We start from the raw sequence: 25,779 nt of genomic DNA on the forward strand, positions 1-25,779 counted from the left end.
AAGGCTATGGTTGCCATATGGCCCTCTGGCCCCTCGGTTGGAGATGGTAAGAAATATGGCTCTGCACTGTTCATTAAAATATTTATTTCTTGGAGGGCCAGAGGGTTAAGACGAGCCCTCTGGCCTTCCTTCTGTTAGAGATGGCCTAAGGTCCTTAATTTTGAGGCTGGATCGTAACTAACTGGGTTTTATCAATAATATTCAAACCCAGTTAGTTACAAAGCACCAAAAAATTTGAGATTGTGTGGTTTTGAAAATTGAGATCCCCTTCTTTATGAAGGTGTAAACCCTTTTTTCAAATATGAAATTTTCTGACAACGGTGAAAATTTTGAAATAGGTCCCTCTCCCCTTTTCATACACGAAAAGTTAAAAAATAAAAAACTCAAAAGGAGAGAAGGGTAGCAAACGATCGATAGAGAGATGGAGAGGAAGGGGATGTGGGGGAGAGAGACGGTAGGAAAAAAGGTGGAAGGTTTCGCACGAGAATTTATTTTAATTTAATCAATGTGCAGAATCGGTGTAACAAAGATTATTTAAATTGATAGTTTAACCTATCATGTTTACAATTATAGAAGAGGAGAGACATAATTTATCAAATATTATTCATCTCTAGGGCTTACAAGTTTATTGAACTAGGGCAACAAACTCAGCTCTTATTTTATTTTTCAGTTGGATAAGATGCTTTATTCAAGACGCATAAACGCTTGAAGACAATACATGTTGTCTGGAATTTCAGTTCATGGCCAGAATTGAAGAAATCGGGATCAGCGGCCCAGACTCGGATCTGGTGCAAAAACACTGCCTATTCAAGCATTGGCAAGTTTTGCAAATGCCGCACCAATCCAAGCAGTCTTGATTTGATTTGCAATAAGGATCCGCTATGTTCCTTGCTTCAGCACATAGCTCCAGACCTGCATCCAAACAGTTAATTATAATTTGATTCAATTTAACCAATATAATGTATGCCTTCCCATATAAATAATGAGAGGATCATGATATATAATATCTTACCGGACGCAATAACCATGAACACAACCAATAATGCCAGTTTTGACGAAGACTTGTCCATATCTTTTGAGTTAGAAAATTAGCAGGAATGTATAAGATGTGGTTATGTTTACTGCTGCACTGAATTACTTGGAAGAATCCTTGAAATAATATTACATTATATAGGTTAAGAATAGCTAAAAATGTTTAGAAATTTAGGTCCATTAATTGGTAGGTGGTCAAGAGCTAGATTCCCTAAAATTGTAACAAGAAAGAGAAGGTAAGAAATCGGATACCTACAGATCAGAAACATGTAATTTTTTTTCCTCTTTTGCGAAAGGAATTAGCTAAAAATAGTACGAAATCTAGATGCGTTGTGATTTGATTATGTCTAAGGATTAAATTCCTTCCAAATTGTAACAGAAAAAATGAAATAATAAATTGAATACATATATAGAAAAATGGATCTTTTCTCTTTTGGTAAGTAACAGAAAAAATGCATATGTTTTTTTCAACAAATGATTTCTAACTGATGCTGCATTCAGGGTTATGGTTGGACACACTTGATCGGAATGTCAGGTAAACATTAAAGGTTCGGCCGGAAGTCTGTTGAGTTTGGTGTTCTAGTCTTGTTATTTGATAACAAGATAAACCTTCAATTTTATGATGGAGAGAAGCTCGGCAGGTGGGTAAAACATCCACTCCCTGCTCTCTTCCCTGCCCTTCCGTTCTTTCTGCATACTAATAACTGTTCGAATGATTTCAGGAACGTTTTTCTTCTACGCAGCCATTGCCGGTTTAACTGTTCTGTTCGTAGCAAAGCTAGTGCCAGAGGCCAAGGGGAGAACCCTAGAAGAAATACAAGCATCAATTGCCCATTTTGTTTAATGTGTGTAGAATTTCTAGTCATTTGAGCTCAATTTGCCATTTTGCCGATAATGTCGATCATGTAATGATATCAGATACTCGAATAAAAATATGGCTCGTTACGAAAAGCACCGTTGATTAATACAACTAGACACCTTTTTCTCTTCAAAACTATCCAAAAAATTCCTTTGGTATGACAACAGAAAATCGAAAATATATATATAAAGTGCTCCTCTTCATCCGCCTTGCACTGCAAGGACCTGCAAGTGATCTAAAAATACTTGCAAGCTCAGATCATCGGTGAAAATAATATCTGAACCGTCAGTGTGTGTTGAATTCTGGGTAACAGATGGATTCAACTTTGCAAGAAGAAACCTCGATTGGCTGCCATGCTGGTCACATCTAATAAACTTCGGTGGAGGAACTCGGTCAGCCATCAACTGCTCTGCATCGATTTCCAGGGCTTCCAGCAGCTTCCTTAAATTCTCATGGTTTGGGTCCTTGTCATACCAAGCTTCCTCCACTGAGAAACTTTGGATCCGTAATGAATAACCACGTGAAAATACGAGTCAAAGAGCAAGATAAGCTGGAGAGATGAAGCGAACACTAGGAGGAGAAAGCTGTCTCATCAAGACTACTGTTGAAGACATCAATAAACTGAGACCTCGTCAAGTAATACATGAACTTAGTGATGCAAGAGAGCCACGGAGTCTCAAGGAGACAGCGATAGATAATATGGGAATCACTCAACCGGGCAACGGAGTTTGTTCGACGTCGCTAATCAATGGATACTCAGCAAAACAACTTTCATGTTATCTCACTCTCTTAATGTTATAAAAAGTTTGGCTTTCCTGCCCTCCAGTGGGGTGACAGATGCTGCATCAGTCACCTAATATCGTCTAATAAGTTCACTGAAGCTTTAATTTTAGGTTCTCAAAAATTCATTTAGTCAGTATAGGCTGGTCAAGTGCATGACATCGTTCTGAGCTTTTTGCCATTGTCAACTAAGAACATCTGCTTTTTTACTTTTGTGGTGTCTCTCTAATTCAATGGGGCCTTGTGATGTAACGTCTCCTTAGGCATCTAATGATGCATGCTCTGCTGAATTTTGCATTGTTTGGGATTATGATTTGTTAGTTGTTCTCAATTATACAGTTTTCCGTTTTGTTTCTCTCTATTCATCTCACAGGAAAGACTAAGAGGGGGAGTTGAGCATTTTCCTGAGATCATTTATAGTCTTACTTGTTGGATGGAGTTGAGCATTTTCCCGAGATTATTTATATTCTTTTGTTGGATACATGTATTATCTAAGAACTCTCATTTTGATTATATGCTCAATGACAATGTGCTTTTAAAACGGAAACTTGTTGGATGCTTATTGCATACAGGTATTATCCAAGAACATTTATTTTGATTGTATGTTGTAACTTTGTAAGTAAGCTTGATGGATACTTGTTGCCTTGTTGGATACATGTATCATCCAAAAACACTCAGATTGATTACATGGTTAATGTGTTTTCAAATTGTAAGTTTGTTCGATACATGTACTTTATGTAATCTCTACTTATTTACACGATATACAATAAATTTACCTAAATCCTGTCTGCCGCCCGACTAGCACCTAGCGCTTTTTAGAACCTTGCATATACCATAGCAAAGACATAAAAGCAATTCAAATATATTCAGAAATTAAGAACTTTCGCTGAGATCAATACTTCTACATATATTTCTATAAATAGGTTTACAAACATAATCAAGTATCTTAGGATCACTCCAAAGGATACAATATTGATAATTCATGTTTTGAAACAAGCTTTAGTCTTTTAAATTCTAGGATTTTCAGGTATTGTCCTAGTCAAACTATATTTTCCTAGTCTATAAAAGTCTAGGACTCACTCCAGGGAACGAGTGATTTGCAGAGCTATACTGGAGGGATGTAAGTAGTTTTAATCATTTCTTATATTTATGTGCTACCAGATCTCTTACCATCACCCTTTTTGAGCCAGCCAAAACACAAGAAAGTACACATCTAAAGAATTCCCAGCGCAAGTAACTAGTAAGAAACAGCACTAAGATCATTGTAGGCCCTACCCAAAATTTTTCAAGGCGAACCATCAAGACCAAAATTTTGACTCCAAAGAGTAAAGAAGAATCAAAACTGGAACAGAAAACTCACTGCTAGTATAACTCTCCCTGAAGCAGAGAACAATTCACCAGCAATAGGATCTTTAGCGAAAGAAAATCAGAATCTTGGGAACAATTAAAGAAAAAAAAATCCAAAAACAATTAAAGAAATATAGAGAAACAAGTACCTTGTTGTGAACTGAAAGAACTTGAGAAAAATTCGAACTTCTTTTTCCTCAATTTGATCTCGTTATGTCAGAGAGATAAGAGAGTTAGTGAACGAGAATCAAAGGGTGGGAGAATGGCTGAGCGAGGGAGACGAAGGAGAGGTGGTAGTTGCCGTCGCAGCTGGCAACCACCAAGTACCTAGTCGTCGAAGTTAGGGTGAAGGAGTAGACGAAAGGGTGCTGAAGATTGGGAAGAAATGAGAATAAATGGATAGGTTTTGTTATTTGGGGGTTTTGATAATTGCATCTATATTTTTGTATTTTTAATTCAATATTATATGTGAGGAATGACTAGGTGGCCTTCCCTCTTCTTATGTGATGAATTTAACATTGTGTCACTTAATAAAATTTCGTTTGACGGTAAACTTGCCCGCCCACTTTTTTGTGGTGAATCCAGAAGTATAAGTAGCGCAAAATATTTTGGTGTCCTGCAAAAATCTTAAAGTGACGATTTTTAAAAAAGTGTCACTTGTTTTACCTCTATGTGATGAATTTTCACAAGCCACAAAAAATTCGGTCACTTAATCCATGTTTTCTTGTAGTGATAATTAGCCTTATATTTTGATATAGACAAATCTACCCTTTATTTTGGCCAGTCAATATGAATCAAAGGCCTATATAGTCTAGGGCAAAATCTAATTTTAAGTTATGATCTTAATTTTTTGTTTGAATCTAATTTTTTTTTTTTTTTTCATCCAAGCTTATAAACAAGTTTTATTCTTATGATAGAATCATTTCAGTACTAAGTTTTTTTCATACAAAATGTAAAGCTCCACCATTCTTGTTTGATTAGAATTTTTTTCCATGCAAATAGAAAAAACAAAACACTTGATTTTTCTTCATTAGTTATATTTCAAAGGCTAATTTCTTTCCATGATTTAAAGGCCTTTCCTAATTTGATTTTCTGGCTCCGCCAGTGCATTTATTTATCTACAATCGTCATACCAATCGAACTCCACGTACTGAACTTGATATATATTAAACTTGTATAGAATAGGACTACCAAATTCAGCTACCTAACTGTCAACGTCACTGTACATACACATGATTCACATGAAACGGATAGGTGAAGTGTGAACCAAAGGCATGGTTTAGTAATAAAATCTTTGAGAGATATCTTTAAGGAATAAAAAATTCGTCAATCATAACCAAAGAATAATAAAGAATTAAAAATAAAAATACAGCTGTTTTTATGAATACCTGCATTTCTCATTCTTCTGCAAACCATTTTTTTTTTTCTCCACGTATTAATACAGAGAATGGTGTGACAGAAAGGGGCTTTTGCTGGTTTGAGTATTAATACAAAGGAAGGAAACTCTAGTGGACAAGGTAGTGAGTCCAAATACAAGAAAGCTTGGAAGGGAAAGGATAAAAAGTGGGATAATAAGCCTACTTAGCAATTAAAGCAAAACAATGGAAATGCTACCAAAACCAAGTGCAAAATTTATAATGAATTGCACTATGTATATGTTGGTTTAAGGGGAAACCCAAGTGTTTCAAATGTAATGGATTTGGTCACCTGGCAAATGCTTGCAATCCAAGAAGAAATCAGTTGGCTAACTTATTTGTCTAATATGCTTGCAATGTCACTACTGTTGAAAAGAAAAATGATATATGGTTCATAAATAGTGGTTGCAGTAACCATATGACAGTTCACGAATCTATGCTTATCAACACTGATAGAAACTTCAATGACCGAATAAAAATGGGAAATAGACAGCTTGGCAAGGTAACAATTGTGATTAAAACAAGAAGAGGCAAAAAGTTCATTAAGGAGGTGATATGTTGGTACTTGGCCTTGATGAAAACCAGCTAAGTGTTGGTCAAATGATCATCATTATTTTCTGTTGTTTGGGGGACAAAATGGTTGAAGTGTTTGATGATAGAAGTCTCCAGAACTCGTTCACAAGGGTCGGGATGACCGAAAATCGAAGCTTTCCATTACTGATGTAGTATCACAATTCTATAGGGTGAAAACTGAAGTTACAGACTACACCAAACTTTGGCATTAAAGATATGGGCACCTGAACTACTAAAGTTTAAATGATCCGCAAAAATTAAGCATGGTCAGTGGCTTGCCAAAATTGAAGAACTCAGAGAAAGTATGTTAAGGGTGTAACATTGGCAAGCATCACAGAGAAGCATTTAAGAGTGGAACGTCTTGGAGAGCATCAGAACCTCTTGAACTCATACACAAAGATGTGTGTGGTCCAATGCAGACTGAAACTATGAGTGAAAACAGGTATTTCCTCTTGTTTTATTGATGACTGCACGAGGATGTGCTGGGTTGACTTATGAGATACAAGTCTGAAGTCTATAGTATCTTCAAGAAGTTCCAAGTCCATGGTACGTAGTGTTGCAGAGTGGATTCAAGTCAAGAAACCAAGGAGTGATAGGGGAGATGAATATACCTCACTTGAACTCAAGAATTTATGTGAGAATATTTCCTAGAAAGAAAACTTACAGTTGCTTAAACTCCACAACAGAATATAGTGGAAGAAAGGAAAAATAGAACCATAGTCGAGATGGCCAAGTCCATGCTCTATGAGAAGAAAATTCCATATATTTTCTGGGGTGAAGCAGTCAATACTGTTGTCTATTTGATCAACAGAAGCCCTACAAGGGCTCTTCACAAGAAGACACCATTTGAAGCCTTCAGGGGTAGAAAACCAGGTGTTGGAACTAAATGAATATCTGCCGTTGATCTTGCCTTAGTCAGCAGGAAGGCCAAAAGAAAGCAACGGCTAGTTTTTCAATTCAAATGTTAATAGAGTTAGGTGAAGTTTTATCTTATAGATACATGTAAGGGTAAAACTAGTATGTGTTGTAAACCTTAGATTGAAGAAAACAGCTGTTAGTGAGTACGGCTTTGACATAGTTAAGCTTGTACTACAGAAATGGAGGAATCCTATGGAAGTCAACGAATGAAATCATCACTGCAGTAGCAGCAACGTTTTGCTCCGCACTTCCCTATTAATTACACACCAAAATATCAGTTTCTCATTAGAACTCTAACACAAATCAGGCAGATGAAACGCTATTTAGCTTCAATCGTCCTACCGATCAAACTCCACCAACTGAAATATATTTATAATAAACTTGTAGGTGAAGTTTGAACCAAAGGAAAGGTTGGGAATAAAATATTTGAGAGACATCTTTACAGAATAAAAAACTCGTTAATTATAACCAATGAATAGTGAAGAATTAATAAAAAATTACGGTTGTTTTTATGAATACCTGCATTTCTCATTTTTATGAGTACCTGCATTTCTCATTCTTCTGCAAACCGTTCTCTTTTTCCGCGTGTATTTTTTCACCTTCTTCACAAGAAAATAAGATTTGTTTGGATCATAGAGAAACCATGGAAGAAGGACTACTAAGAGACGTCTTCAGTAACATAAATGGGGATGCAGTTGATGGGAGTCAAACAATGCCCAGTGGGTCCCCATCAGTCACCATTGTTGTTGTTCTAAGCACTTTGGTGGCCCTCTGTGGATCTCTCTCTGCTGGCTGTGCCGTAAGTAATTTTGTGATTTACAATCCCATTTTCTCCTTCTGCATTCCTCCTCTTGTTTCCGTGCCTTGATTCTCCTTTGATATATTAATTCAGTCAAAGTGCTTGAAAAAAGGGAGGAGTACAAGAGGATAAGAGGGAAGTGAAAAAATCATCTTCCGGTTTTAATCTTGATAAGCATTAATTACAATGATCTGCTGCAGACAGGATATTCATCAGCTGCTGAATCTGGGATCGTTGAAGACTTGGACCTTACTCTTGCTGCCGTAAGTACAATGGTGTGGGTTGAGACTTGCGAGACCCCAAATCATTTAAACTATTATGCAATTCTTTAGTCTCCTCACGTGGGATTCAGGTATTAAATAAAGGTTCTAAAAGACACCAAGCGCTAGTTGCTATTCGGGCGCGGCGAGTTAGGGCCTAGCGTCTAGACGGTTAGACGGGGTCTAGACGGATTTAACTAAATTCATTATATTTCATGTAAATAAGTGTATGTTTATACTTAAAATATATATAACATCATCATAAATTACAAAATAGAATGACACATATATTATGAAATATTGGAACATAATGAAAACATGGGGAACAAACATATAATATGTGCTCATTTAAGTATTCAATAAGTCTCTTACAATTTATTAAAAAAAATAAAATGCAAAATGAAAGTTATCATTTTTTTGCCGAAGTGAGTCGCAACTTAGACGGGTTTGGACGGGCTAGATGGATGCCTAGGTGGTCTAGGTGGGCACCTGAGCAAGTCTATGCGTCATTTCTTAATTTTCAAATGCCTAGGCATTAATCGGGACGGTGACCAACCGCCTAGCACCTAGGCAGGGCCTAAGCAGCACTAGACGGGGATTTTTAGAACAGTGTTAAATATGAAGTTCATCCGTTAAGTTTTCCCATTGTGGAATTTACAAACATGGATTTGGTTTCGTAAAATTTGGATGCCGAAGAAAAGTTTCAGATTCTTTGCGAAGTTCTCTATCTGCATTTTGACAAACTTTCTTCTCATTACGCAGTACTCAGTTTTCGGTTCAATACTGACAGTAGGAGGAATGATTGGCGGATTACTAAATGGAAAAATGGCGGATATGATCGGTCGTAGGGGTGTAAGTTTTTCTACTAACTACCCTTTATATTTAAATTATCTCATGAACTAAACTCTTCTTGTTCTTAATTTCCCTGCTCATTTTATGAAACAGACAATGGGAGTCTCTGCAATATTCAGCTCTGCAGGGTGGCTCACTATTGCATTTGCGAAGGTTTCTTCTCTTTCCCATCTCCATATATATGATTAGATACTAAATTTTAGCAGATGTGATTGTAGCCACATTGGCCAAAGCAAATGTGCTGCACCCGAATTTCAGACCCCTCCCCGTAGTTTAAATTAGTTTACAGTAGAATGTCGCTTAAGTTTTGTTTTCTCCTTTTTTTCTGAGTCTTTCAGTACTTGAATTAAATACTTGATGTTAGAATGCTTGGTGGCTGGATACTGGACGACTGTCAGTGGGATTTGGCATCGGGATAATTATGTACGTGGTATGTGCGAATTTCCTACGAAGTATAGATATTTTTTCCTGAAATCTTTTGAAATGATTTCTTACTTATACATGAACAGGTACCTGTCTACATATCAGAAATAACACCTAAGAATCTCAGAGGAACATTTACTTCAGCTAATCAGGTATGATGTCGATAACAAAATCACTGTGAATATGAGATAATCTCTAATTACCTCTTCATTAATTACTAGCCTAAATTTCATCAAGTACACAGTTTTTCATTAGCTGCGGTTTTTCGCTATTCTATTTCATTGGAAACGCCCTACCCTGGCGCACCATTGCAGTAATCGGTAACTTATACGCTTGTCTTAAACCTTATGTTAAGTTTATCTAGGCATAAAAATTTACTGGAACACTTAATACTATGAGATTTTACATTATCAGGTGCAATTCCAACCCTACTACAAATTATAGGTTTATTTTTCATCCCAGAGTCTCCAAGGTGGCTGGTGAGTGCGTGTCTAGTAAAGTTTAATTATATCAAGCGCTCAAGTAACTAAAACACTTAGCTCCGCAGGCCAAAATTGGTAAACAAGAAGACCTTGAAGCCACTCTGCAGCGTCTTAGAGGAACGAAGATTTCTGTATCTCAAGAAGCAGCTGATATCATGGTAATGTTCCAAGTTTCAACACTTTAAGGTTAAAGATATTTCTTTCGGCATACAATCAAGAAATGAGATCGTGTTCTCTTGTATCTTGGCAGGATTATACAGAAATGTTTCAGCAGCACTCAGAAAGTATGCTAGACTTGTTCCATAAGAGATACGCTGACTCGCTCATCGTATGAATTTCTCAAAGAAAATATATTTACAGAATTCATCAACTGTTTCACCTCCCCGTTTTCTGATGTGTCCGACATTTGTACACACATTTGATTCGTCTCAGATTGGTGTCGGGCTGATGTTTCTACAACAATTTTCCGGGGCTAATGCAACGGCTTTTTATGGAAGCTCTATATTTGTAGATGCCGGTAAATCAAACTACATTTTTATTTTGCTTCATACAGTTGAAAGGCAATATAACGAAAAATATGCTCTCATGTCCATTTTCGGGCAGATTTCTCAAGTAGTGTCGGGACTATTGCATTGGCTATTAGCGGGATACCTTCTGTTGCGTTGTGTGTTTTCTTGACTGACAAATCTGGACGACGACGACTTCTAATGGTGAGAAAGGCAAAGAATCTAACTTTTCGATGTTGAATACCAGTAAGTCCGTAACGAAGTTGTGTAATGTTTGCAGGTTTCTGCTGCCGGAATGTGCCTGAGTTCGTTTCTTGTGGGCTTGGCATTCTATTTTCAGGTTTCTCCCCAAACTAAACTTTGATACTTCTCTTGTTTGATTTGCTGTTTGCTTCATAAATGTTCGATCGTGCTTTGAAGTACATTTTTTCGTCATGGCAGGACCTCGACCTGTGGAAGAAAGGAACTCCAGTTCTCGTTCTCATCGGCATGCTGGTACAATATAACCGATCACATCTTCCGTCTCCTTGTAAGTTATTAGAGAAATGAGAATATTTGAACCAATTGATGTTGCGTTCAGGGTTATGGTACGACATATTTGATCGGAATGTCAGGATTACCGTGGGTTATTATGTCAGAGGTACAGCTCTACCAACTGATTATCCGAAACTTGACCAGAAATCGACTTTTATAACGAAGATTCGATGCGTTTCTTTTCAGATTTTCCCGGTAAACATTAAAGGTTCGGCCGGAAGCCTGTTGAGTTTGGTGTACTGGTCTTGTTCTTGGATAACAACTTACACCTTCAATTTTATGATGGAGTGGAGCTCGGCAGGTGGGTATAAAATCCACTCCTCTCCTCTCTTCCCTGCCCTTTCGGTCTTTCTGCATACTAATAACTGTTCGAATGATTTCAGGAACGTTTTTCTTCTACGCAGCCATTGCCGGTTTAACTGTTTTGTTCGCAGCAAAGCTAGTGCCGGAGACCAAGGGGAGAACCCTAGAAGAAATACAAGCATCAATCGCCCATTTTGTTTAATATCTGTAGAATTTCACGTCATTTGAGCACCAATTTTCCATTTTGTCGATAATGTCGATCATGTAATGATAACAGATACTTGGAAAATAAAATGACTTGTTATCAAAAGCACAGTGGGTTAATACAACTAGACACCTTTTCCTCTTCAAAACTATACACAAAAATACCTTTGTATGACGAGAAAATCGAAAATCCATATAAAGTGCTCCTCTTCATCAGCCTTGCACTGCAAGGACCTGCAAGTGATCTAAAAATACCTGCAAGCTCAGATCATCGGTGAAAATAATATCTGAACCGTCAGTGTGCGTTGAATTCTGGGTAACAGATGGATTCAACTTTGCAAGAAGAAACCTCGCTTGGCTGCCATGCTGGTCACATTTAATAAACTTTGGTGCAGGAACTCGGTCGGCCATCAACTGCTCTGCATCAATTTCCGGGGCTTCCAACAGCTTCCTCAAATTCTCATGGTTTGGGTCCTTGTCATACCCAAGCTTCCTCCACTGAGCAACTTTGGACCCGTAATGAATAACCACGTGAAAGTATGAGTCAAAGAGCAAGATAACATCTGGAGAGATGGAGCGAACATCTAGGAGGACTGGAACAGGTGGACCATCAAAGGAGTATTGGAAAAGCGTGGGCTGGATCATGATAAGGGAACCCACCACCCCCTCACGATTCAGCATTAGCCGGAAGAAAGCAGTCTCATCAGGACTACTGTTGAAGACATCAATAAATTGAGACCTCCTTAAGTAATACATGAACTGAGGGAAAAGGGAGAAGTTGGATGACAGGCGGAAAGAGGTTGGATCTTCCTCCGCATAGTCTCCAAACTTGGAAGCAAAGCGGATCAATGTGTCATCCAGCCATCTGATAACATCTCGAGCGAAACAAGTCTCAGCTCGGCGAATAGCAAGCCTGGCTATCACTGAAGCTGCAGCTTCTTGATCAAACCCAGCAGCAATTTCTGGTGAACTGCCCCCAACCCATCTTCTCGCTGCAGTTGTTACCCTTTTCCGGATCCCCATGTTCCCATGACGGTATCTTATTATGAACTGTATCAGGAATGCCGACCCAGGTTGAACTTTCTGCTCATCGCTCACTTGGAAGAAAAAAGCAATGCATGTTTTATTGGTGATTGTACCCAACTTCCACATATAGGTACCACCCTCCCCAATCTCACTGCTACTCACTAAATTGTTGACTTCTCGAAGAGATACACAAGGACCTAGGGCTCCACAGATTTTAATATCTCTAGTGGTTACTATCTCAATAGTTGCATCAAAATACATCTTCAAATATCCCCCTTTATCACGAGTAAAAATGTGGCTTAAACATTTTCTGAATTGATTTGACGCAAATGACTCACCTAGCATCATGAAACCACCAGACTTCTCAACAGGGACCTTCAGCTCTGCAACTCCAGCTTGATCAAGAGAACAAGCAAACAAATCGAGAACAATAGATGCATCAGTTAACCTCTGCGACACTTGCCTATAAAAGCTGCAAGATCTACTATAGTAAGGGGCATGACCATTGATGAGGTCTCGGTGATTTCTGATGGACTTGCTAAGATCGGAATCAACGATTATTCCTGGGCCTAAAGTTGCTGGTCCAGATGTGAATACCATGATCCTGGAACCCGTGCTCCCTGAACATCCTTCCAGAAGTCCAAGTGCAGCTGATATTGCTGCTCCGGTACACCTTTGAGGACGATGACTGGGCTTGACTTGAACTGAACAATGGATCTCTTCAATTGCAGTTGTGATGTTGAACTCACATTCAGAAACAGGTAGCAAAAAGCCCTGCTTTTGATTAACTGATATTTTTCCGAGTTGCTGATGCTTTGGTCGCTTAATGCCTAGAAATTGTTGGGTCTAAGAGTTCAAAATATAAATGTAACGCATTAAATTCCAGTTACATACAGGATGAGTTAAAACTTAAAATGCATTCAATGAGAAAACTCAGTAATTCAAATTAGGCACAGAACATTCTCTAGGGAATATGAAGCACATGAGTAAACAGATCAATCGGCGAGAATCTGGATCTGAGTTAGTATACTTGATTCCTTTCAACCTCTGAGCAAACTAGGAGACTAATTCTTAAAGGACGAGAGCATTTCTAGTTTCTAGAAGACCCGAAAAGCACTGAGATTTCCACAAATATCAAAATGGATGAAGTGATTAAACTACAACTTTAGAGTTCAGACTATCAAATTCAAATGGACTGCTTCAAAATTTTGAACTCCAAATTGAATGTCTTCTAAACTACCAAAAGAAACTCATTGATATCCAAAATAAGTGCTAACAAGTAAAAAACACGCAAAATGCAACATCTTTCACTTCAACACACCAAAAAATTATGGCAAGCAAAGAAGAAAACCAGCTACCTGAAGCGATGACAGCTCCCGTTCGCCGTGAAGCATCACGGCCCTCGAGCACTCCGAAAACCCGAGATCATGAACGCGAACCATCGAATCAAACGTGATCAGACCCACCAAAGCGGTCTCCGGAAGCTTCTCCACAACAAGCAAGAGCTCATTTTTAAGTGCCCCAAGCTCGTCCCCAGGCGTGCAAGCGTCCACAACGAACACAAACGCCGGCCTCACCCCTCTCGAATCCCCATTCGACACCGACGCCGCCGCCGACGACGACCCCATAGACGACAGGGACGACGATGACGACAACCCACTTGCCCAATTCTGGGAATTCGAGCCAGAATTGGGAATTCCATGGGCGGTTTTGGCGTACTCGACGGCGCTGTAAGTCGGAAAAAGCTCGGCGGGGAGGTTGGTCTCGCCGATGTTGGAGTAAGAGTGAGGGAAGGAGTTCTTGTGGTGGCAGAAGGAGCAGAACCAGATGCGAGAAGGGTAATCGACGCGGGCGTAGGGGTTCAAAATGGCGCGGCATCGGAGGCAAGTGACGGGGTCGTAGGGGAGTATCGGGAGCTCGGCTTGCTGCATCAACGGCGTGCACATGACGCTGAGAGGGATGACAAGGGCGGCGCACTCGGATTTTGACGGCGGCCATGAATTCCAGGACCATCGGAGGCCCTCGATCGCCTCCAGTTCCACGAAATCCATGGCGGAGATTCGATCAGGGTTCGGTGAAGTTTGAATCTTTCTGTTTCATCGGCTTGGATTCGCCGTGCGTGTGAACAGACGGGCGCAGATCTAGAGAGATGGTCGTTTTTCGCTTCTTGTTTTCAAAATGTCACGTACTTGTCACGTGATACTGAAAGGGTACATGGTCATGGAGTACAAAGTGTCACGTGTTTGTCACGATGTATCAATTTTCTCTCAAAACACCATAATATTTGTTAAATCATAGCAATTTTCTTCTACGTTTGTATAATCTTTTGATGTGTTAAAGTTATGTTGAGGCATTATAGGACCTAATTATGTAATCGGAAGCGACACTCGCATCACACACACTAAAAGTGATATCATGAAGTTTCGTTTTTTTTTTTTTTTAATTGTTGTTTTATATTCTTGAACAACAAGCAGAGTTAGTCAATTTGTTGCAAAAATGGTTTATTCGCAGAACCTATAAACAAATTCAATATCATCAATTTAACAGAAGATCAAATAGTCACATGAAAAACGTAAATAGATACAATTTTAAGACCTCGAGATATACTACAACTCCATTTGTAGATGATAAGAGTGAACCGACCTTGATTGCAAATTGCAATTAGATGTTCGCCACCTTTGTATATATATCAAGTAGATTATAGTCTCTTCGGTTTTCATTCCTCTGCATTTGGTAAACTTTCTTCTCCTTCTGCAGTGCTCAGTTTTTGGTTCAACATTAACAATCGGCAGAGTGATTGGTGGATTGGTAAATGGAAGAACAACGGATCTCATTAGTCTTAGAGGTGTAAGTTTTCGCATTTTCCGTCGTCCCTAGGCCTAGTGCAGATGCTCAAACTTATATTATCTATATTTTTTTTTCGTTCTTTTCATGTTGATATCTTGAAACAGACAATGTGGCTGTCCGAAACATTCAGTGCTGCAGGGTGGCTGAGTATAGCATTTGCAAAGGTTTCTTCTCTTTCCTGTCTCCATATACATATGATGAATGCAACCTATTGTTTTCTATTTCTCTCTTTTTTCCTGCCTGCCTTTTGTTTTCTTCCCTTATTGTGTTTCAATCAGTAGTTGAGTTTAATGCTTGATGATGGTAGAATGCTTGGTGGCTGGATTTTGGACGACTGTTTTCGGGATTTGGCGTTGGGTTAAGTATGTACGTGGTTAATCAAACTCCGTCTCGTTCTTCTTCAAATTTAAATCAGTTTCTAACATATCCATATAAAAGATATATAAAATGATCAAGTTCTCTCCCATTAACAGGTACTGTCTACATAGCGGAAGTAACACTCAAGGATCCTAGGGCAACGTTTACTTCAGCTATAATTCATGATGATTCCCCACTTACTAGTTACTTTCCACTTCTCTAATCAGTAGTCTAAATTTCATCAAGTGCACAGTTGGTGGTTAGCTTCGGCATCGCACTTATGTATTTCATTGGAAATGCCTTAAACTGGTGTACCATTGCTCTAGTTGGTACAAGATATAGTTGATTCAGGAGCTAATCCATCCCTACCACATGTCATAGGTTTATTTTTCATTCCAGAGACTCCAAGGTGGCTGGTGAGTTAAGAATGAGTTACTCGTCTCTGTGACCTTATTCTGCCAACAGTGCACACAGCTGGAATCGATTATGGTACACTAGTTTGCAGGCTAAAATTGATAAATAAAAGGACCTTTACGCTGCTCTGCAACGTCTTAGAGGAAAATTTCTTATATATCTCAAGAAGCAGCTGATATCATGGTAACTTTCCAAATCCGAACTTCATGTTATCATTTAAAGGTTATTTGTTTGGTATCCTCAACTTGAGGAATTATTTTGGAGATAAATTATATTCTTTAGCTTTTAAAAAGAATAAGACATAATAGTATATCGTGGCGGGATTATACCATGATCTTTCAGCAGCAGTCAGAAAGAATGCTGGACTTGTTTCAGCGAAGATACGCTCACTCACTCATTGTAAGCTTTCTCAAGGGAAATACAATTGAACAAGTCATTTACTGCATTACCTTTTCTTTTCATGAGGTGTCTTACCTTTCTACGGATATTTTAACTGGTTTAGGTTGGAGCTGGATTGATGGTACTGCAGCAATTTGGGGGGGTCCAGTGCAGTAACATTTTATGGAAATCATATTTTCTGCTACACAGCATTTGATGCTGGATCGGAATCTTTTATTTTGTTTCATATATTCAAATGCTGTATAGCAGAAAATATGATTTCGCATCCATTTACTGGCAAATTTCTCAAGTAGCATTGGGACTATATCATTGGCAATTATTGGGGTAGATGAGTCTGAAAACTATCACTCCACAAGTGAGTAGATAGTTTCGTTTGATGCGCATCTCCAATGACTCTGGTGAATACGGGCGCTCGTTCGATTGTTATATACACCTTCAACTTTATGATGGAATGGAGCTCAGCAGGTATCTCAGCAACCAACTCCCCTACTTTTCTTTGTATCTCTTTTTTTCATTTCTTTCCCTGCGTTCTCGTAATCGGTCATATGATTTCAGGAACATTTTTCATCTACGCGGCCATTGGCGGTTCAACTGTTGTGTTCGTTGCGAAGCTAGTGACGGAGACCAAGGGGCGAACGCTCGAAGAACTACAAGCATCAATTGCACATTTTGTCTAATAAGATGAACTATGAAGCCATGATAGTACAGCAGAGGCTGTATTTAGAGCCCAAAGCCTGGCTTTCTCGTGTCATATATAGGTTTGTAATTTGTGATTCCCACTCTTATCCACAACTGCCCAGTTCGAATTCCCATCGAACTCTGCAGCGGATAGAGCGGAAGCAAAGTCCTGCTCTATCCACAACTCTCCCGGCCGCGGAATGCCATAAGTTGATTAAGTCTTGGGTATATATATTTTAAATGATTTTGTAATTATAGAAATAAATCTCTACTGTAACAAATTATAAGTCGTGGAAGCCTCACTCATGGTTCTCGAAGGGGTGGGACTCAATTTTTTTTATTTATTTTAAAATTTATCTTTTAAAATATCATAATTAACTGATACATAATTGTCCACATCATGCTTTAACAGAATTTATTAATGGTCAACTTAACAGAAGTAGGAATTTGTGAGAAAATGTAACCTTAAGTATGAGATTGAAATTAGTCACTTAGTACTACGGTTAATAGTATTCCTCTTAAATTGTAAGAGAGATGTATTAAGTTTGATTCTCGCCAAATCCGAATTTGAACCACATTATTGATACTCTATTATGAGGCTCAGCCCATCCTCCTTCCTAATGTAGATAATATTATTTATTTAAAAAATATATATTGAAATGAAAAGAATCTTATAAAAATTAAAAAATTACAATATTTCGTAATAATAAAATGAGAATTATTTTGTCAAACTTTTTAGTATTTGGTTAATTAAACCTTTGGTTGGTGGGGTCGTGGCACACCGCAGACGTGCCTTATTTTTTTACGAGTGAGGATCCTTGAATTCTTTTGTGAGAATTATAGGAATTTTTAATTCACATTTGTTTATCGTACGTCGTGTAGTTAAAAATTATTGTAAATTTTTATATTTAAATTAAATATAAACAATATATAATGAAAATTACGATGAACGGATATAATTGGAGGAACCGGCCAGGATCCTCTCTCATTTCTGACTATCTTATCTGTTCATGTCTTCTGCTTCTTCGGCTACTCTATGAACGGCTCAGTGCCGTCGTCTTCTTCCTCGCGCGATGGCCAGAAGCTTCACCGACTCAAAGGTCGAACCTTTCCGACCCCTCATCACTCCTCAGTCTGAGGGCATTCTTGATCCTAGCGTACAACACTACAAAAATACATCAAAGAAGATGCATTTTTCCTTTCATAATTTTCTGAGTTTTTCTCTTTAATTCTCCAGTAACAGTTCTAGATTATGCTTTTGATGTAATATGAGAGACTAATAATAAACGAGTCATCGAACCAACGCTAGTTACACCAATATTGTATTAGAGCCAAGATTTTTTGTGAGGAGAACCTCTCACAAAGTAAAAGAAAAAAAGGGTAGTATTCATAAAATTACTAACCAAAATATCATAATATGCATCCAAAATAATCATATTTATTCTCTGATAAGTTTTCATATTTTGAAACAACATTCCCCTTAAGGGAAGGGATTCCTATTTTTTGTAAAAAAAATAAAAATAAAATAGGGATTAGTTATGGGAGTCACTCTATATCGAACTTCAACGATCCGAACGGTTTATTTTGTAAGTCTCGATACAAAGATCATCCTTGCAGAAAATGCATTTCAATCCAAAACTGTTTGCCTATTTAATTATCAAAATGAAATTTCAATGATTCTTAGAGAACAAAGTGTTCGCAAATTTCTTTGATCTCAATTAAATGCCACAAATATTTCTGATTTGACTAATATTTTGTAAGATTATGAGGTGCAACTAAAAAAATAGACGTTCGGATTGCTAAAGTTCGATACGATATGGGCCTAACAACTAATTCTTTTTTTTTAATATATAAAAATAGGGACCCCTTCCCTAAAAAGCTTCCTTTGAAACCATACCATGATAACCTAGTCATCTATACTATTGAAAGAATTATTAGACTCAATAGGGAGAATTAATAAAAAAAATTATAAACCCTAGCGCTCAAATAAGAGGTAGAATATAATAGAAATGAATAAAAATGATATACAACAATAGAAATTTACAAATTTTATTGTTACTCACTAAATGGAATTGTATTTGTTTGTTTGATAAGTTGAATTGGGTTTGGAATTTGGAATGACAAAAAAATATAAAGGTGCGAGAATGAGATAGGGAATAGCTGTGGTAAAAGTCAGAATTTATAAATTAACAGGCACCAATTCTCTTGTTTGGATTCATAAGCATAGAAATTTAGAATTCCCGCATGGAAAAAAAACTTGGAATCTGGAACCTCCAAATCCCAAGTTCAAATTCCATGTAAATAGGTGCCATTTCTCAATTTCTATGATTGAGAGTTTAAAAATAACAAATTCTGTATTCAATTCCATTGTTCTTTTAGGTTAACTAAACAAGAAAATTTACAAATTCTAGAAAATAAAATCTCGTCATTTCAATTTCCGTCATTTTTAAATTCCTTAGTAATCTTAAATTTCTTCACCCAAACATAGTGTAAATTGTACAGTGAAAGAGATTGATTAGAGTGTGCTGCAAGATTTTTTAGTTTTAAAAATAAAAGTGAATAATGGGTTTAATTTTAAAGGTTTGATTTGTGATAGTTAAAAGATCATAACAAAGGATATTGAATTTATTTGAAGTGTTGAACAATAGGAGGGACTTAGAGCAAGATACACACAAATATATAGTTATACTTTTTTAAGGTCAGGATAGGCTCAGGACCACCATAGTTTCTTGTGGAGTATGATTCTTTTCCCTTTTTTTTTTCCTCTCCTTCCCTCCCATCCTATTTGAACCATCATTATTAACTCATGTCAACATCTTATATATTTTTTTTATAAAGAGAAAATAACAAAATAAAAAGTGTGAGAGAAAAAAATGAAAAGAAATGAGAAATGAATAAGAGGAGATAGAATCCTACTCTGTCCCTGGGTGCCTTTGCGGGTAATTGTGTAAGCTTAACCACCTTCATACTATCTCGCATGTGTCATTTAAATTTAGTGCCAGCACGTGAATACGATGTACTTGTGCCAACTTAACCAACTGTACAGCTACGTTGAACGAAAAGCAATCCTCACTAAATTTGTGACTATGTCCATTGTGACAACAATTCGACTGTACAACTGCACAGTATTTCACCTCTTTGATAACTCTTCTCCAAATTTTGTCAACTACGTTTCTCTACCAATTTATCACATAATCGCTAACTTTTGTTTGTTTGATTGAAGCCCCAGCTGCTAGCTTTCCAACTGACATTCTATTCTCTGTTTGTATGAATATAAGTACAACTTTCGCACTTCATTTATTGTTTAGGCTAGTGCTATATACACGTTCACTTTTACTTCTAACACATCCCTCTCAATTTTTCAACCGTCGAATCAAATGAATTAAAAAAAAATCAATATTAACTGCAGTCAGGGTTTTATGTATCAATTATCATACAACGGGTCAACTTTATGATGGAATGGATCGGAGCTCAGCAGGTATCTCAGCAACCAACTCACCGACTTTTCTTTACATCTCTTTTCTTCATTTCTTCTCATGCATGCTCACGATCGATCCCACAATTCCCAGGAACGTTTTTCATCTTCTCGGCCATTTGCAGTTTAACTGTTGTGTCCATTGCAAAACTTGTGAGGGAGACTAAGGGGAGAACGCTTGAAGAACTACAAGCATCTATTGTACATTGTGAAATCAGATGAACTAAGAAGCCATGCTAGCAGAGAATAGAGGCTGTCTTTTGAACCCTATTGCACATTTCATTAATCTTTTGATTAGTTCAGTAAATGAGATTTGTTTATGATCATTTGAAGCCAATTGTCCTTTTTCAGTCAGAAGAGAATATTCTTATAAAACCATCTTAAGGAGAAGGTCTAGTGTAAATTTTACACCGTCACGTAGTATTACCAATTTATTCATGTTGTAGTATGTGAATCTATTTAATAATATTATATGTTACATCTATGAGGTATCAACTCTATGTTTACCTATATTTTAAGAAATGCTTTAATAACATCATGTGATAATATGTGATAATATTACTATTATATTTTCTTTTTTTTAATTATTTAGAAAAGTTAAAAGAGAATGACCTTTTCACTTGTTTTCCTAGACATTTATACAAAGGAATAGTGGTCATCATCATCAATAATTTAACGGTAAGTGGTCTTTTAAAAAAAAAAAAAAAAAAAAAAAGGGATAACTGATAGTAAGTGGTTCTTTAATTTTTCTTGTATTTTTTCTCTGTCATTGAATTGTATCAAACAGTAAATGACCAAAATTTCCTCAGACCCTGAGATCTAGGAGAACCGGACTCAAAATAAGTAAGCCATGACACCCAAACAATTCCCACGAATTATTACACAGAGAGGATGGATGGCCTCCAACTTGGTCAGTGTCTCGCTGACGATGTTTGATCAATAAGTGTTGATAAACTAGAAAACGACAACTTTGACACCGTTACATGGAAAGCAGCTTTAACAATACGACAAACACTTCCACATGTCTCTCACTCTTTCCCTTGTTTGTTTTAGATAGACTTTAACCCAATTGTTCTGAGTTTTCATATGATTCCTTTGTCTTTGAAGGAGTACTAAAAAATGAGCAGAGAAAACATAGAAGAAGCAGAACTCTCAAATCCTTTGCTCGTCAAAAATAGTACATCGAAGCTCCATAGTGGCGGCATCGGTGGCAGTGGCGGTAGCGGCAGCGGTGGTAGTTGCAGTGGCAGCAATAGCAACGGTGGTGCTGGTTATGAAGAAGGAGGTGAAAGTAGCTCATCAGCCACGATTATGGTTATGGTCAGCACTCTGGTTGCTGTCTCTGGTTCCTATGTTTTTGGGTCTGCGGTAAGTATAGTATGAGTATTTTGACACATGATAGCACATGATTATTGGAATACCATCAACTAGGCAGAGATGTTAGTGCAACAATATCTCAAGTCAATTAGGCACGTGAAAAAGTTAGAATGCATAATAGTGATTATATTGGAATACTGTCACAGTGACGTGTCTGGCGTAGATAAATTTCATGTTCTTAAATGTTTAAACTTGATTAGAAACTTTTGGGTTTGAGGAAAAAATATTTTTTGTTGTGTACGCGTTTTTTTTTTCTAAATATTTTGGTAATCAATTGTTGTGTTGCAAGATAAATATCTTGGTGTCTCTATGGAATGGTACTAGCCGTTTGATTGGTTTCCTAATCGATTTGCAGGTGGGATATTCCTCACCAGCTCGGTCTGGGGTCATGAATGATCTGGGCCTCACCGTAGCTCAGGTTTGCATAATTTTTCCATTAATATGGATGGAGCATGTGTGTGTGTGTGTGATTGTATGTGTCTTACGGTTGCTGTCCATTTTGCAGTACTCGGTTTTTGGTTCAATATTGACAATCGGAGCAATGATAGGAGCAGTAGTGAGTGGAAGAATAGCAGATTATATAGGCAGAAGAGGTGTAAGTTTCTTCCTTCCATTCAACTTTTCTCATTTCAAGTAATATTGTAACATTTTAACTCCGACCCAAGTTCTAATCTCTTCAATTTTGCTTGATTCGGGTTTGTTTTGATGAAGCAGGCAATGGCATTTGCCGAGATATTCTGCATTTTGGGATGGCTAGCAATAGCTTTCTCTAAGGTTTTGCATCCTTTCGGCCATCTCTCTTTACTTGTTCTTTATATTCGAAAGATTGGAACTTTTTGTTCAGCTCATGGTTTTTAAGTTATGTTCTTCTCGAAAGGTTGCTTGGTGGGCGGAACTTGGAAGACTGGTGGTTGGATGTGGAATGGGGCTTCTTTCTTATGTGGTAATTTTTGTGAGGATTGCAATTGCATACAGAACTCATGTAAGATTTTTGTTGAAGTTCTGCGTAAAATTGTTTATTTTTTTTATAACAAACAGGTGCCTATATACATAGCAGAAATAACACCGAAGAATCTGCGGGGAGGATTTACAACTGTTCATCAGGTAAAGTTAAAAAATTTGGAAACCAGCTGATTGTTTGTTTACCTGCTCACCAGTCACCACTGATTTTACAGTTGATGATATGCTGTGGCTTGTCACTGACATACCTTATCGGGGCTTTTTTGAACTGGCGAGCTTTGGCTCTCCTCGGTAGCTTTCTCTTCCTCTATGTTGTAATATAAGATTACCACAAACTGTACCTTGCAGTAGAATTGAAAATGACATCTGGGAGAAACATAATCTGAATTATATGACGGAGGTTTCTCTCGTCTAAATGTCAGGGACTATTCCGTGTGTTATACAGATTTTAGGTCTCTTCTTCATTCCAGAGTCTCCTAGATGGCTGGTGAGTCAATTATGTAATTTTGTCATCAGAAATGTTATACACATGCATCATTTTCTTTGGAGACGATATGGAAAAGTTGAGGATCCTTTGACATGTTCTGCTTGTGAGACCATTTTCAGGCAAAGATTGGTAAATGGAAAGAGTGTGAAGCCGCTCTTCAGCGCCTTAGGGGGGAGAATTCCAGTACTTCTCAAGAACTAGCTGAGATTAGAGTAAGTTTTGAATTACATCTCTTTTGTTTCGATTTAACTAGAAACAACATATATTTCGAGTATTGCTGTAATTATTTACTGTCAAGATAGTAGCATGGAAAAAGGACTGATATATGTTTGTTTCTCTGATAGGATTATACAGAAACTCTGAAACGGTTTTCAGAAGCGAGAATTCTTGACTTATTTCAAAGGAGATACGCTTATTCCCTCGTTGTGAGCTTCTAAGCTAATCCCTGCTATGACATGCCTCCTTTTTTTTTGTTATCTTTCATAATTTGTAAATTCCTTAGGTAGGAGTTGGGCTTATGGTACTACAACAATTTGGAGGGGTCAATGGCATTGCCTTCTATGCAAGTACTATATTCATTTCAGCTGGTATGTCAAAAAGCCTTCTTTGCGAGCTTCTTTCATGTATCTAATAATTTCCAAAAGAAAACAGATGATAAACGAAGTAAATCTATGGCTTATGACAGGATTTTCAGATAGTGTTGGGACTATAGCTATGGTTGCAGTTCAGGTGCTTCATTATCTTAGCTCAATTCCAATTTTGGTTTCCTGATGTTTTCTTCAGACTCGTAATTCTAATGTCTTCCGCAGGTTCCAATGACAACATTGGGTGTAATTTTGATGGACAAAGCTGGACGGCGTCCTCTTCTTCTGGTATGAACCGAAAAGATCGAGAATTCTGGTGTAATTTTGGGATCAAATGAAAATCCAATGCTGAAGTCTCATAATTCGTATTTCTTACAGGTATCTTCAGCAGGAACATGCTTAGCTTGCCTCCTTCTCGGGTTGTCATTCTCGTTGCAGGTTTACCCTTGAACAAAATCTAATCCTCTTTCAGTTTCATATTGTCCTTCGTAAATTACCTTGAAAGAATGAAGTGTACCCTGTGTAGAACCTTCAACAGTGGAAGCAGATTACTCCCATTTTGGCACTTGTCGGCGTTTTGGTAAATCCAACTTAACTTGAATCTCAGAACTTGTTTTTCTTTCTGATATATGCCAATAGGCAACAGACTCACAGTATGGGTGAACCTATTTGAAACCTACGATCAGGCATTTAGTGGATCGTTCTCGTTGGGCATGGGAGGCATTCCTTGGGTTATAATGTCCGAGGTAGGCTATACTCAACAAGCATGACCTCAACAGTATTGATAGAAAGTTCGAAATTCAGTTCAGTCACATACATTTTGATATACCGCATTTCTAACTAATTTAGCCTAATTTGGATTTCAGATATTTCCCATAAACATGAAGGGGTCAGCCGGCAGCCTAATAACATTGGTTAACTGGTTAGGTTCTTGGATAGTCTCATACGCTTTTAATTTCCTAATGGATTGGAGCTCCGCAGGTAATGCCATAAAATTTTTGCTTCCTATTTCTGTCTGGATTTGAGCTGACTCCCTCTTACACATTGGATATATTTTTCTGTTTCAGGAACTTTTTTCTTGTTTTCAAGCGTATCTGCTGTAACCGTTCTGTTTGTTGCCAAGCTGGTACCGGAGACAAAAGGGCGAACGCTGGAAGAAATACAAACATCGTTGAACCGATTTTCAGAAAAATTATGACATTGTCAATCCATTTCCAGATGTGGTTTTATCCATGATTGATTGCGCATTGCAGCATGGCAGAAGGAAGCATGTTCTGAATGTCAGCACAGCTTTGCAATTCAAGGTTATACCGTAGCTCCGATCCATGAGACTAATTTCATTTTCTTTGTATTAAACCAGTTGGTGATTAGCACCTTCGAAAAATTGTGTATTTTTTTCATTGATCCACGGTTATAGACCAAATGCTGCCTGTAACACACGAAGGAGAAGCATCTCCCAAATATTCAATGTTGTACGTTGTTCTAATTCCTAAAGATTAGCAATATATAATACGTTAATAGCATGTTTACTAATCCGTAATCAAGATTGGAGTAATTGACTTGAGAAAGAGTTGGATTGAGGAGGAGGCCAAATCGGATTTCTGTTTGAAGTTGTTTATTAATCTGTATGGAACCAGAATGGAAAAGTTTTTTGGTTACTTCAATTTAGACAGAAATGACCTATAAAATCATTACTGATGAAGGTTGAAGGTGCGCAACTCTTGAAAGATAAGTAACTAGCTAGTTTCAAGATTTTAGAGTCGAGCTAGCGGCCACTACTAATCACACTGATAACAACCCGCCAAGTATTCAATTATTAGAAGTGAAATTATTCAATATATGTTGTAATTTATTCTACCAAGCTTCCGATGTGGAAAATGCATTCTTT

At 37.6% G+C, this 25,779-nt stretch overlaps 3 protein-coding genes, 2 long non-coding RNA genes and 1 pseudogene across 10 annotated transcripts; 4 read left to right on the plus strand and 2 right to left on the minus strand.

The window, feature by feature from the left end:
• Window positions 1-519: 519 nt before the first annotated feature.
• Window positions 520-5,184, minus strand: LOC125470020. The gene is made up of 2 exons (XR_007252303.1): window positions 4,168-5,184; window positions 520-912 (listed from the first exon to the last, which is right to left on the minus strand). It is a non-coding gene; the product is annotated as an uncharacterized LOC125470020 (long non-coding RNA).
• A 2,334-nt stretch (window positions 5,185-7,518) lies between these two features.
• Window positions 7,519-11,302, plus strand: LOC103962944 (sugar transporter ERD6-like 5). Its single transcript, XM_048568236.1, has 17 exons — window positions 7,519-7,723; window positions 7,924-7,986; window positions 8,746-8,835; window positions 8,929-8,988; window positions 9,200-9,265; window positions 9,345-9,410; window positions 9,503-9,578; window positions 9,673-9,737; window positions 9,806-9,898; window positions 9,991-10,068; window positions 10,173-10,257; window positions 10,344-10,450; window positions 10,527-10,586; window positions 10,688-10,741; window positions 10,827-10,886; window positions 10,967-11,081; window positions 11,164-11,302. Exons 1-17 carry the CDS (start codon window positions 7,568-7,570, stop codon window positions 11,283-11,285), a joined length of 1,416 nt encoding a protein of 471 aa, XP_048424193.1. The 5' UTR covers window positions 7,519-7,567; the 3' UTR covers window positions 11,286-11,302.
• On the minus strand, window positions 11,105-14,438 carry LOC103962901 (protein transport protein SEC23). Of its 3 annotated transcripts, none has more exons than XM_048568232.1 (3): window positions 13,672-14,438; window positions 11,453-13,159; window positions 11,105-11,246 (listed from the first exon to the last, which is right to left on the minus strand). In XM_048568232.1, the coding sequence occupies exons 1-2, from the start codon at window positions 14,362-14,364 to the stop codon at window positions 11,501-11,503; spliced, it is 2,352 nt and encodes a 783-aa protein (XP_048424189.1). In that variant the 5' UTR covers window positions 14,365-14,438; the 3' UTR covers window positions 11,105-11,246; window positions 11,453-11,500. The 3 variants fall into 3 exon arrangements, with proteins under 3 accessions (XP_048424189.1, XP_048424188.1, XP_048424187.1); XM_048568231.1 differs by having other exon boundaries at window positions 11,148-11,288; XM_048568230.1 differs by lacking the exon at window positions 11,105-11,246 and having other exon boundaries at window positions 11,365-13,159.
• On the plus strand, window positions 14,363-16,623 carry LOC125470002 (annotated as a pseudogene).
• A 42-nt stretch (window positions 16,624-16,665) lies between these two features.
• Window positions 16,666-17,292, plus strand: LOC125469957. Its single transcript, XR_007252280.1, has 2 exons — window positions 16,666-16,795; window positions 16,886-17,292. It is a non-coding gene; the product is annotated as an uncharacterized LOC125469957 (long non-coding RNA).
• Window positions 17,293-21,634: 4,342 nt separating this feature from the next.
• On the plus strand, window positions 21,635-25,414 carry LOC103962900 (sugar transporter ERD6-like 5). Of its 4 annotated transcripts, none has more exons than XR_007252279.1 (18): window positions 21,635-21,851; window positions 22,216-22,278; window positions 22,366-22,455; window positions 22,575-22,634; window positions 22,738-22,803; window positions 22,899-22,964; window positions 23,036-23,111; window positions 23,243-23,307; window positions 23,427-23,519; window positions 23,652-23,732; window positions 23,810-23,894; window positions 23,993-24,036; window positions 24,117-24,179; window positions 24,270-24,329; window positions 24,404-24,471; window positions 24,578-24,637; window positions 24,758-24,872; window positions 24,959-24,985. XR_007252279.1 is itself a non-coding variant. In XM_048568234.1 (18 exons), the coding sequence occupies exons 1-18, from the start codon at window positions 21,795-21,797 to the stop codon at window positions 25,087-25,089; spliced, it is 1,317 nt and encodes a 438-aa protein (XP_048424191.1). In that variant the 5' UTR covers window positions 21,636-21,794; the 3' UTR covers window positions 25,090-25,414. The 4 variants fall into 4 exon arrangements, 3 of the variants coding, with proteins under 3 accessions (XP_048424191.1, XP_048424190.1, XP_048424192.1); XM_048568234.1 differs by having other exon boundaries at window positions 21,636-21,851; window positions 24,430-24,471; window positions 24,959-25,414; XM_048568233.1 differs by having other exon boundaries at window positions 21,637-21,851; window positions 24,418-24,471; window positions 24,959-25,414.
• Window positions 25,415-25,779: the final 365 nt, after the last annotated feature.

Source organism: the organism of the source record quoted next, unplaced genomic scaffold, assembly GCF_019419815.1.
Source record: "Pyrus x bretschneideri cultivar Hongxiangsu unplaced genomic scaffold, Pyrus_bretschneideri_v1 Contig48, whole genome shotgun sequence".
In the NCBI taxonomy this organism is placed as follows: domain Eukaryota; kingdom Viridiplantae; phylum Streptophyta; class Magnoliopsida; order Rosales; family Rosaceae; genus Pyrus; species Pyrus x bretschneideri.